At 33.8% G+C, this 12,424-nt stretch overlaps 3 protein-coding genes across 4 annotated transcripts; 1 reads left to right on the top strand and 2 right to left on the bottom strand.

The window, feature by feature from the left end:
* Positions 1–1,984: 1,984 nt before the first annotated feature.
* On the top strand, positions 1,985–5,904 carry LOC107958332 (uncharacterized). Of its 2 annotated transcripts, none has more exons than XM_041113529.1 (3): positions 1,985–2,166; positions 2,341–2,549; positions 4,608–5,904. In XM_041113529.1, the coding sequence occupies exon 3, from the start codon at positions 4,713–4,715 to the stop codon at positions 5,784–5,786; it is 1,074 nt and encodes a 357-aa protein (XP_040969463.1). In that variant the 5' UTR covers positions 1,985–2,166; positions 2,341–2,549; positions 4,608–4,712; the 3' UTR covers positions 5,787–5,904. The 2 variants fall into 2 exon arrangements, with proteins under 2 accessions (XP_040969463.1, XP_016749566.2); XM_016894077.2 differs by having other exon boundaries at positions 1,985–2,171.
* A 1,382-nt stretch (positions 5,905–7,286) lies between these two features.
* Positions 7,287–8,750, bottom strand: LOC107958333 (probable E3 ubiquitin-protein ligase RNF144A-B). The gene is made up of 2 exons (XM_016894078.2): positions 7,828–8,750; positions 7,287–7,719 (listed from the first exon to the last, which is right to left on the bottom strand). The coding sequence occupies exons 1-2, from the start codon at positions 8,238–8,240 to the stop codon at positions 7,647–7,649; spliced, it is 486 nt and encodes a 161-aa protein (XP_016749567.2). The 5' UTR covers positions 8,241–8,750; the 3' UTR covers positions 7,287–7,646.
* A 1,840-nt stretch (positions 8,751–10,590) lies between these two features.
* LOC107958334 (probable E3 ubiquitin-protein ligase RNF217) lies at positions 10,591–12,163 on the bottom strand. The gene is made up of 2 exons (XM_016894079.2): positions 11,164–12,163; positions 10,591–10,913 (listed from the first exon to the last, which is right to left on the bottom strand). Exons 1-2 carry the CDS (start codon positions 11,994–11,996, stop codon positions 10,841–10,843), a joined length of 906 nt encoding a protein of 301 aa, XP_016749568.2. The 5' UTR covers positions 11,997–12,163; the 3' UTR covers positions 10,591–10,840.
* Positions 12,164–12,424: the final 261 nt, after the last annotated feature.

The following is a 12,424-nucleotide window of genomic DNA, read 5'->3' as shown; positions in this document are numbered from 1 at the left end:
AGCCAAAGCCGAATGTAACCTTTTCCGGCACGACGAAGGGGGTTTGACCCTTGACTCCTCTCATGAGGGAAAGTTTCGTGAGTCGATAAAGATGCCTGTTTTCTCAATTACTCAAGCCTTAGTTTTTTTGTTTACGTTTTGCAGGTATCTGAGAGGAATAAAATTGTTTATGTCCAATTCAACACACCAATTTGTGTTTTTCCGCTTAGTAATTTTTTATCGATATTATTTCTTTAATGTATTTTTATTTGAATTTAATTTCTAATATACTATAAGCTATAACACATCTCCTTTAATTTTATTAAATTATATACCAATGAAATATTTTCTTTTAAGAATAGTCAACAGTTTTAGTGAATTATTTCCATAGAATAGCTTATTTCCGCCTTATTACCCCTTTGCCGGTAATGGGGAAACCCAAGAGTAGATATTACAAGCGCGCGTGGATTCGGAGACATCATCCCAACGAACAACTCATGGGAAAGATTTTTATTCCTTCAAATTTCAAAAAATCATAATAGTTGGCAAATAGTACAAGCATAACAAAATTTGGACATCTCAAAAAGTGAATTTTTTGTTAGATTTTTGAAGTTCTTTTAAGTGGAGTTTTTGTTTTATTTATTCTTTTAGAAGAAGATTTCGGAAAAACTGAAAGGAAAATCAAATAGAGAAGGCAAAATATTATATGAGGTGAATTTCTGGAGTTAAAAGAAGTTTTTGGACAGTAGTGGTCGGCGGTTGACAACCATGCTCATCACTCTTTCATCGGAAACCGGTTTTCATTTCTTAAAATTCAAGAAAATAAAATAGAATGAGTTGTAAAGGTGAAGGAGAAGAAAGACGAAACAAATTATGAAAAAAAATAATATAGGAGAGAAAAAATTAGGGTAAATTTCACCATTAGTTACTAAATTATGGATAAGTTTTCGTTTTAGTCACTTAATTAAAAGGTTAAAATTTGGTCACTAATCTATTCGAAAGTTTTCATTTAAGTCACTGAACTATTAAAAAAATTTTATTTAATTCACTGGGCTATTAAGTTTTTTTTTAAAGTTTCGCTAGCGAGTTTCAAGCAGTGATTCAACAATCGATACGATAAATCAATACCCATTGATAAGTAAAAAAACATACCTTAGCTCAAAGTCGATATGACTGTTAGTGTTGGAGGCCGAAAATTTTTGTTTTTTGAATTTTGTTTGTAAATTTGTGACATCTAAAGTTGTTTCATGAAAATATTTTGAGTTGTAGAAGAGAAGGAGAAAGAAAGTTTCCGATTGATACAGACAATGTGAACAGAGAAAGTCATATAGCATCGATTTTAACAGCTTAGTGACTTAAATGAAAACTTTTGAATAGTTTAGTAACCAAATTGTAACATTTTTTTAGTTAAGTAACTAAAATGAAAACATATGTATAGTTTAATAATTAATGGTGAAGTTTACCCAAAATATTAATGTGATTAGTTAGAGTCGGATGAGACTTTTTATTTTCTCAATAAACAAGGAGGCATTGGAGAGAGTGATTGAGGGAGGTATGGGAGAAGAGTGAACATATTTAAGGATTTATAATGAGAGAGAAAAATCATTTTTAAATATTTTATACGTTTTTTAAATACAATATGTCAAGGTATAAATTATGATATGAAATAAAAGAATATTTTAAAATGACAAAACATTATTTATTTTATATATTAAATCGGTGCTTTATACTTAAATATTATGAATACATAATTTATACTAAAGTTAATTATAATTTTTATAAAGTATTTTTAGATATTATTTTTATTAATTTCATTTTATATTATGATTTTATTTTTTTAAAATATTATTAACCTTGATTTGCAAATATTTTGCTATAATAAAATATATCCAAACACTCCCTTAATCAAATTTATAAAATTCAAATTATTACTATGTAGCTTTGACTTTGAAGACTTGAAGCACAAGCACTATTTTTCCCTTATAGTAGCACCGTTTTTCACTTATAGGTATATATAGTTATGTTTTTGAAGTATCTATTTTTCCCTTTTAGATATAACTTGGTACTTTGAATGTCCTGGACAAGTTGATTTGATTCGTTTGATCGAGAGAATCTAATCTGATGTTCCTTCTGAAGGCTTATACGAAGCTGATGCGAGAAAACATTCTCATTATCTTGCTCCTCCAAGTAAGGTTAGTCTGCCCTACTACTTTCTTTTTGGAAAACAATTTCTGGAATTTCTCATATGTGTAGTACTTCTCTAATTTCTTCTATGGCCTTGATTTTAATGTGTTTTCTTTTATCTTTATTGATTCATCGAGATGATGATTTTGTAATTTTTTTTATTTTTTTATTGTCAAGAAACAATCGCCAAGCAAAAAAGGGAGCGGTCAAGGATGTGACCAAAGCGTCTGTGCCTGGAAGCAGAATACAGTCGGAAATCAATGACAAGCTAAACAAGTAATTCCGGAACATCTAATCTCCTAATGGAGCACTGTAGGGGGTGAATCAGAGAAATCACAACACATGTTACAGGCAAAACTTGAAATCCAAAATACCATTACCCGGAGGTAGTTTTTTTCCTTCTTTTTCTTTATTTTCCCCCTAATTTTTATTATTCTATTCGCATGCACGCTACTAGTTCGTGAATAAACCCAGATTTTAAAAAAAGACTGTTGAAACTCCGGAAATCGGAGAAGAGCCTTCGATGATACAGTGTTTCATATGATTTCGAAATCATCAAGCTGAGAAGGCAATGAAATCTCCATAATAAATAACACACACACAAAAAAAGATAAAACAGAAATCATAATTGTTTGTAGAGATTTAAATAGGTAAAATATATAATAAAAAAAATGGTGGGTAAAAGAGGAAGCCATGGGAGAGCAAAAAAAAAAAAAGGGAGAGTTGGGAGAAGGGAAAGAAGGGAAAGAAGGGTTTTAGGTTTAGAAAGAAGAAAGTAAAAAGGAACAGAATTAAAATAAATAAAGTTTTTTATTTTTATTTTATCCTCTCACCGCGTCAAGTGGGAAATTTCCCGCTCATGTGTTAGATATTTTTGGGCTTCGGGGAAAATTCCTATTCTAGTCCTTCGCCATTTGACGTGTTTGTAATCAGGTTTTTTGTCTGCTTCAATTTAGTCTCTGTGCATGAAGTCTCAGTCCTATTTCAATTGATCCCTGAGTTATTTTAAGTTTTTATATTATTGAATATTGAGTGATAATTAATTTGCGAATATGTTCTAGGAATAAATTTTTAGTGTTATATATTAGACATATTGTTATGGGGCCACAAACGGTTGACTCTTTTTAATTGTAACCCCAAAGACCGACGTCGTTTTTCTTTAATAATAATGAATTCAAAATTTTTTAAAAAAAATATGTGCTTGAAATAAAATAAGATAAAATTTACTATTTTGAAACCTCAAAGGGTCGGTTGGTTAATTCGTACTACATAGATGACCTGTTTATTATTTCATTAAAACAAGCGGGAAATCTACCTTCTTTTTTGCCGTTCAGATTGTTGGGGGAATAGATTTTTAGAATTTTGGATAATTGTCAGTTTAGGTTCTTCGTTGTCTGGTTATTTTTTAATTCGGTTCTTATATTGTTCAATTTAATCCCTACGTTTGTGATTTCAATTCAGATTCAATTTGAACCTCATGTTTTTAAAATTTTGATGGATTGCAAATGGTTGACCGATCCATGGTGTTACTGCAAGTGGTTGAAGCCGAGTTTCTTTTAAAAGTAAATATATATCTATATATATAAGATTTCTCGGAATCGTGGAGGGTCGTTTTCTTAATTCGTACCTTGCAAATGATTGGGGTATATTTAAAAAAAATGTCAATTGAACCATTTTATTAAATTAATAAAAGTGATATTTATGTTTTTGTAAATTGAAAAATTCATCGAGTTGTGTCTCACAATTGACTAAGGCTTATTTTCCTTTAAAATTAATAATAAACAAAGAGTTTTTCGCCCCAAAAGTTTTGAGTTTATTCCTAAACTAACAATCAAAGTATTTTCAGATTATTTAAAAAAATTATTTCATGAATAAGTTATTTTTTTTCCAAAATCATTTTCAAACATTTTAAGTCTCGTAAAAGGTATCTTGTAAATGGTTGAGACGTATCTCTTTAAAAATTTTTAAAAAAAATGAAGTATGTGAATTTCTTTAAAATTAATTTAAGTAATTATAGTCAAATTAGATAAGAATAACTTAGAATAATAATCAAAATTTTAGACACTACTAATGTGGTATTGTCCATTAGAACAGGGGTTGCAGGGTGCTAATTTTTATCCATATGTTCAATAAGTGTCTAATCACATTTAATCTAAAATGATTAGTGGTAATTCTATATAAAATATTTTCGTGTCTAGTATGTTTGGATTTTTTTTTTTTTGGAACCATCACATTATTATTTATTCTTATTTTTTTATTCATTTTCTTCGATTTCCATTTTTTGTTACGTATATTTGTATATATGAGTTAAAACTTATATTTCTATAATTCATATTCACTCATATATAATATGTGTATAAATTAAAAAAATATTAAAGATTTTGTATACTGTTACATTAGGCTGCTGCTTTTGAAGTATCGATTGATTGTGTTTGTTTTCGCAGGTTTTCTTCTATCCTTCTTATGTTGTCTTGGTTCGTTTTTTAGTACTCCTTAGTCTTCACCTGGCACACTTACTCTTCCCTTACTCGTACAAAAAATTGTTCACCATGCCTCCTCATACCTCCTATAATAGAGCTACTAAGAAGAGGGCTAGGACGGATGATGCGTCATCTAGTGCGGTTTATCCATCGTCCGTATCTGATTGCTTCCGCAGTCATGACGATCTTAATAAATTCAAGACTTCCTTTGCTACTCGAAATGTCCATATTTCTCGCCCTATTGACCTTCCCTTTCTTCGCGATGAACTCGATTTTCGACACCTTCCCACCTTGAACGAATGGGGTTGGCTTTATTGCCTCCAACTTACTGGCACTTGTCATGACAACCTCGTCCGAGTCTTTTACTTTAACGCCGAATTCAAATACGGTGATGATGGTAAAACTGTTACTGCAATCACTTCGTATGTCATGGGTGAGAAAGTAACCATTACCCCTGCCATTTTGTCTCAATACCTTAGGATTCCTCTCGATGGTGATCCGACTTTTTTAGGTTCTTTCCCTTCGACCTTAATCCTTAAAGATGATCATGCTAGTGATTTAGAATTACATGATCGGATCCTTCATCTCATCCTCACTTGGACCATTAATCCTACAAACAAGCATACGATCTTGCGCAAAACCGATTATTGGTTCATTCATTGTTTTCAAACTAAGCATCATCTTAACCTTCCGGTCCTCATGTTCCTTAACATGATTGAGGTTGTTCGTTGGCCCCTCTCTAGCAACAAAACCCTTAAGTATGGAACCTTTCTCTCTTTCATCTTTCGCCAACTTGAACTCAAGGTGTCTGTTGATCCGGGTCGAGCCATCAATAGCTTCATCGATGTTTCCTCTGTTCATAGTTGTGGCTACTGTAAGGAGGATGGTAAATGGGTTCATAAAGACAAACTACAGGCGGCAGCGGCACAACAATCACAAGGAGAAGTACAACCCGAGGAGGAGGTACTTGCCTTACCTCCACCACCGTCACCTCGCACTTCGGCCATCCTTGATGCCATTCATGGTCTTTCCCAGCATGTAGATGCTCGTTTCGATGCCTTAATGCCTCGGATTTTTTATTTGGAGGATCAAATGGCTCAAATAGTGTCACGTTTCCCTCCTCCGCCTTCATCAGACGATTAGTGGTTGTTTTAGATGTGGATTTTGTGGCTGACTTGTTGATTCTGTTTAGAATTGCTCTCTTTCCTTGTTTTGATTCACTTTTATGACCTTCGTTTATATTGGATATTATTCTTGTCGATATTAGGCTTTTGTCACATATTTTCGATTTGTATGGCTCTTTTTGTTGGATATTTTGATGCCTTGTTGCCGCGTTATTTTTTGTTGGGCGGTTCTTGCATAATGTTTATTTTTGTCATATATCATTGAATGTTTACGGAATATCCGACTCTTGATTTCAAATGTTTATTCAATCGGTATTGTTGACTTTTTCATATTACTAATTTTTTTTATATACCAAAAAAGGAGAAACATTGCTTATAAGCTATGAAAATTGAATTTCTAAAGTTTTAGTGAAGTAAAATAATTTTAAATTATTTTTCAAATGCTCCAAACGGTTAGTAACTTCCTTTTGCATGTATAAATGTAGGGAATATAAATACAACTTAAAAATACTTAAGATATTATTGAGACGCATCCTAGTATTGAAATCAAGAGAATTCACTTTAGATATTCATTTTTCATAATTTTTTTGTACATTGTCTTTTAGGTATTTATTGTAATATCTTTTATCGTTCTAACTTTTATTGTTTAAATGAGCTAACATTTGTAAGCACATATCTTTGAGAGCTATTTATGGTTTACGTATTTTCTCATTAAAATTAAAATGAGTATACTTAAGTTTTTTGGGTAGAAAACCGTAACAGAATTGTAAAGAATAGTTGAGCCATAAAAATTTAGCCTTGTGAAATGATAGAGATTGGGAAGGTTGTACATTTTTCTTAAAAGCTATTAATTTAAATATAATAAATTGAGAAATATTTGGTTAAGGTATAAAAAGATAGTGGAGGCAAGTAATCGGGGTTGAATCACTAAACTAATTGCCTAAGCTTTTCTTTATTTAGATTCCTTAATTTAAGAAAAATTTGTTAAAAATTTAAAATACCAATTCAACTCCTTTTATTTTTGGATAAATATAATTTATTTAAAGAGGATAATATTATAATATTATACTTATTACTTACCTATTCTTTAAAAATATTTAATCCATTATATATATAATCATTTATTTATTTCACTAAGTCAACCAAATTATTTAGTCCTTTATCACTTTTGTATTTCATTTTTATCAAATAGCTATTCCATTTTTACTTTATTTCATTACAATGCATCAAATATGTTGTGAGAGTTGCTATTTTTTTTTTTGGGTTCAATAATAAATGGGTTGCTATCATATCGACATAATTCATGTGGAATATGGATTGATTAGGTTTGGAAAAATCTACCTTATTTATTTTGTTTTATGGATGATTGGGTGAAAACTAAAATCTAGTTTATGTTAATGAGACATCAGCAAGAAAATTCAATTGGATGTAGGTCCAAGCCAGGGTTCATGCTAAGCTCTGAAATGACCCTAAATCCAGTAACCTTGACATTAATTTGACTCTAATTGTTCCTTCTCTATGTAGAATTTTCTTAGCCTTTTTGCTTTTATTTCAAATCAAGGAAAAATGAATCCAAGACGTGTGGATTCCACTTGTTGAAAGTACTCTGGTAACTTAAAAGAGTGCTCAATTTTGCAGAAATTTCTTTAAAATTACTTCCAGATTGCAGCAAAACAAAGCCAAACGACATTCAGAAAGTGACAAATTCTGTACCAAAGCATTTAACAGAAAACCCAAACTTCAGGACAAGTTCTCTTGGTTTCCATCTGACTGCTAAGAGTGACTTCCAATTATTGAAAAAAGAAACACAAAATCACTAACTGCTGTTTCTCATTCTTATGTTATCCTTGTCATATCTACATTCTATACTTTTGTCTTCTCAGTTGCCCTGACAGCCACCATGATCATGAGTCCACTCTGCTCCACACGCATAACAAAATTCGTACTTACACCTGCAACCACAAGCGTCAACAAGATTCGTAATTAGACGCATAACGAAACAGCACGAATTTCTCGAATTACTTTCTAAGCAAGCAAACAAGTATAATTCATAGACTTACCAGCAAGTCATATGTAGGCAACCTTCGGTTCTTTCAACTATGATATGGCAACGAGGACAACGATTCCATTTTTTCTCTTTGGCAAGGTTCCTTACCATCAGGTCTTCACTTCCTCTCTCATCTTCACTCAGCTTCTGATATTCCTCACAGCTGATCCCTGAATGCCATGAAACTTTACATCGAGCACAGAGCAACCTGTGGCAGTAGGGGCACTCTGTTTCTGCTATGACTTCTTGGTTATCATTCAGCAACAAAGCTGAACAATCTTTGAAAGGACAGTAAAGTTGCCCACCCGTCGCACAAAGTAGTTCGTCGCGTAGTAAATCCCCCCAAAGTTCGATCACCTCTTTAGGAAACCGAGGCTTACACGCTTCAAGCTCCAATGGGACTTTGCAGTTCTCCCTTGGGCACATGATTATGGTTATGTTTTGCTCCAGCCTTGTCTTTACGTATGTGCTAATACAATCAGCACAAAATCAATGAGAGCAACCCGAGATTCTGAACATTTGATGCCTTTCTTTTCTATCATAACATATCTCACAGTAACTTAAGGAGGATGGACCGACTCTTTTTTTAGATTTCCCTGGCTTCTTGTGCTTAGGCATCGACGAACTTGTCACCTGCAACGTTGAGCTTGAGGTTGAGGACGAAGATGAGACGTTTTCTCTGACCGACTAGAGTATTGCTTCTTGAAATTGCAACTTTTCAGCTAACAGGGCATCTAAGTCTTCCAAATTACCTCCTTCGTTTCCATCAAGGACTGACCAATAAACCTCTTCTGCAAAATCGAAATCAGATGAAACTTTTGCCATGTTACAAGCACTTAATTACAACACCAATCTTTTTTCCCCTGTTAAGTTAACTAGCCATTGGTATATATATGGGCGTAGCTTTGAAACTAACTTGCTAGGAACATGTCCGTTTCTGATTCTAACTTTCGCGTAACTTTCTAGGAAAATGTCCATTACGATCCACGCAATTTATCAACAAATAAATAAATATAAGTGGATATGAAGCTTTGACTTGTGCTTTTAAGTTTTACCTACATTATTTGCACTTATTTTATTTTTAAATATCCATCTTCAATAGATGTACTTAACATATATGAAGATATAGTATGAAAATCTGATACTCCAACTCCAAGTATATATATATTTATCTTATATACGGTGTCCAAATTTATTGGGTAACTTCGTAAGGGAAATAGCAATGAAGCCAAGTCCTATTTGACATCTGGCAGCAAAGCAATGCATATTCCAACAGTTTTGACTTTTCTATGCAGTAAATAGCAAACATCCTTTTGTAACTTGCCTGCGAAAATGTGGTTCTTGCTGCAGAATCTTAGTCAAATTTTTTATGTGATTGTTGTCACTAACCAACAAAAAGCTAAAACACTAGTAGAAGGATGGACCCATCCCAGAAGATGAACAAAGCTTTTGTCATTTTTGTAGATTTTGGCGTGCGTCATAAAAAGGGCAATTAAACATTATCTGCAATGATTCTATTGCTATAGTTCTTAGAACTCATCATCATTAGGGTGAACAAGTTCCTACCTTATTTTACCCTCAATATGGAGCGAAGGCTTTGTTGTCTCACAAGCCAACGTATTGGCACCAAGTGAAAATAGAGATTATACACTTTCTTGTAGAAAATGATAGAGCACTGAATTAGAACCATAATTAGCTGGAAGGTGATTCGGCTTGCATGGGGTTACGATGGGCCAGGTGCACATATGTTCGATGTATCTGTTGCGAATGGACTTTGGACCACAAATTTTTAGGCCATCACTACTATATTTATTAAGATGAAAACCTCAAATTTATTAATTGATATATGATTTCCATTATATTTGTTAACCCACAGTGCAGCAAGAGGAGCTCAATCCGAGTCACAAGTTCAACTTTAAGCGCGTGCACGCCTGGCCCTTCACTGATTTTCGTGTAGCACGTTGACCCTATGCCGGTGCAGGTCAATGACAAACGCGTAGCCGTGATATTGAATAGAAGTGCGAGATAGATAGTAGACGGAGACCTCATAGTGTTTACTAAAGAATTGATTTCCTTCTCGCAAAGGAAGCGAAATTCCTACGAGAGAACGAAACAAGGAGATTCACTGCACTTTTAATGTCCTTTTTATGATAGTGGGACATTAGCCGTTCTGCTTGCTTGCTTCTACTTTCAGACCGAACTTTCAAGTTTGGTTCTTAAAAGTTATCCCAAGGGTATATGAGTATTGGAAAGTGCCTAAAATTATATAATGTAATTGACCAAAGACCTATATGTAAGATTGGCACAATATTAGCACACAAAGGAACTTCAGCAGCAAAAAAGGAGCTATTTTTCTCAGTATAGCTATATTTGCCTGCCTCTGTTAAAACTGATCAGAACATAGTACAACACACAGAATGCAGTAGCACAGGAAAAGAAAAGGCTGTGACTGAATTTATGTTCTTCCTTTTCTAATTTCAACTTTATTCTCCTCTTTTAATCCCACCTGAAAAAAAAAAGTTTCTTTTAAGGTTTTATCTATTTTGCCTAAAAAATATGAATCCTTTTCGATTAAGTATTGTTATGAAAGGGTATTTTAGCAGTTTAATCTTTTGCTAGGCTTTAGTGAAATACTAAGATTGCTAACCTGTTTCTAGAGCTTTTTCTTTCATAAAGCTTCTAGGATACAGTTCATAAGGTTCAATACCTGTGTTTTAATGTGTATTTTAGCATGTAAGTTGAACACAAAGACTACCTCAATGAACCACAATCTTCATCAATCAAGAACAAGCTCCAATGGATAAACATCATTCACAAATAAGAGTAATAACAAGCAAATTCTCAGTACTAAATCGAACAAATAGTTCATACCTCATTACATCAGTTATATCTGATGTGTCATAAACTAAGAACATTAGACCAAATTAAACTTACTGCACATCTGATGCAAATAGTTTCTTTAAAGAGACTAAAAACAACTTAAAAGATGATAACATTTACTGTGGTATTGTTGAGTTATTGTGTTCTTAATTCCTTTGGCAGCCACCATGAGTGTTACTCCACTTTTCTCCACAACCATAACAAAACTCGAACTGACACCTGCGACCAAAATCATAGGACAACTCCCTTAATCAACTCCAAGTACTCTTTTTAGGAAGCTTTAAATCATTTTCAGTTCCATAAGTCTAAAATAGTCTAGTTTTAACACATCTATATGAGCTCAAGGGAATTTATCACGTTCCAGCATATAGAGCATAAAAAAAATCTAATCATCCAAATTCCAAAGACAAGGGCAATCATTCAGTATCATTGATGAATAGTATTATAAATGACTAGAATATTAACTGACCTGCAAACCATGTGTAGGCAACCTACTGTTCTTTCAACATAGTATTTGCACTTGGGGCACCTAGCCCATTTTTTCTCCTGGGCAAGTTCCCTCACCATGAGATCTTCTCTCCCTCTTTCATCCTCATTAAGCCTCTGGAAATCCTCACATGTAATCCCTGGATGCCATGGCACATAACACTGCGCACAAAACAATTTGTGGCAGAATGGGCACTCCGCTTCTCTAATAACTTCACCCCCATCATTCAGAAGTAAGGCTGAACAATCCCTGAACGGGCAATAAAATCTCTGGGATGCATTAATAAACTCCTGACAGAGAGCATCTTCCCACCGATGGATTACCACCTCCGGAAGCAGAGGCCTACACTCATCGAGTTCCAAGACAGTCTCGCAATGCACTCCAGGGCACCTTACTACGGTTAAGTTTTCTTCAACCCTCGTCGAAACATGCTTGCTAATGCAATCGGAGCAGTAAGAGTGGTTGCAGCTTTGCGTAGTGAACATCTGATCGTTTTCTTTCCTTTCGACGCAAATCTCGCAGAAGCTTAAGGAGGATTCACCGCTTTCCTCTGTTTCCATCTCCAGTAACTCGGGCTGAGGCAGGCCTTGGATTAACAGGGGTGATGAAGCATGGGCGATGCATGGGTTGCAGATGTCATTGTTACCCATTTCGGAAAAGACGGTGGATGACATGAGAGCCTCTTGAAACTGCAACTCCTCGGCATACTTGTCGTCAGATGGTGGAAAGATTTCATGTTCGTCTTCATCAAAGAGTGCCGAGTAGTAAAAATCATCAACAAAATCAAGATCAGATGATGGTGTGATTTGAGCCATGATGGGTACCGAAAGACTATGACTACACTCCACAAGTTTTTTCTTTTCTTTTTTTTTCTTTTAACAAAATGGAGTAACCGGCATGGCTTTTCAAGTAATTTAGCAATGAAGAGCCCTACCCTGATTCAACTACTTCATTAAGTGGTAATGTCTCCCTTAATCGAAAAATCTTGACTTCTTGACTTCTCTAAAGCAAGTACTTCATGTACAAGTTGAACAAGCGACTTTATTGGTTTAGAGTGGGAAATAAAGCACATATATTTCTCTCTCTTTTCCATTAGAAATAAAGCACAATTATAATTATACCACTATACAATTCGAATTCGTATAAATAATTCTATAAGCTTCATTTCTTTTACTAATTTTGTAGGGAAAAGGATAAGTCTTTGAAACCATGAATCTCTTAATAGTTATTAATTTAGGTATGT

The sequence above is a fragment of the Gossypium hirsutum genome, chromosome A05 (genome assembly GCF_007990345.1).
Source record: "Gossypium hirsutum isolate 1008001.06 chromosome A05, Gossypium_hirsutum_v2.1, whole genome shotgun sequence".
Taxonomy (NCBI): domain Eukaryota; kingdom Viridiplantae; phylum Streptophyta; class Magnoliopsida; order Malvales; family Malvaceae; genus Gossypium; species Gossypium hirsutum.
Note: the sequence above shows the minus strand (reverse complement) of the source record. Positions and strands in the feature narration are given on the sequence as shown.

Coding starts and splice junctions, on each gene's coding strand:
- LOC107958333 (XM_016894078.2), bottom strand. CDS start 8,240: ATGTGCCCAAGGGAGAACTGCAAAGTCCCATTGGAGCTTGAAGCGTGT. Junction 7,720..7,827: donor TGCCTACATATGACTTGCTG/GTAAGTCTATGA, acceptor TTGTGGTTGCAG/GTGTAAGTACGAATTTTGTT.
- LOC107958332 (XM_041113529.1), top strand. CDS start 4,713: ATGCCTCCTCATACCTCCTATAATAGAGCTACTAAGAAGAGGGCTAGG.
- LOC107958334 (XM_016894079.2), bottom strand. CDS start 11,996: ATGGCTCAAATCACACCATCATCTGATCTTGATTTTGTTGATGATTTT. Junction 10,914..11,163: donor TGCCTACACATGGTTTGCAG/GTCAGTTAATAT, acceptor TTTTGGTCGCAG/GTGTCAGTTCGAGTTTTGTT.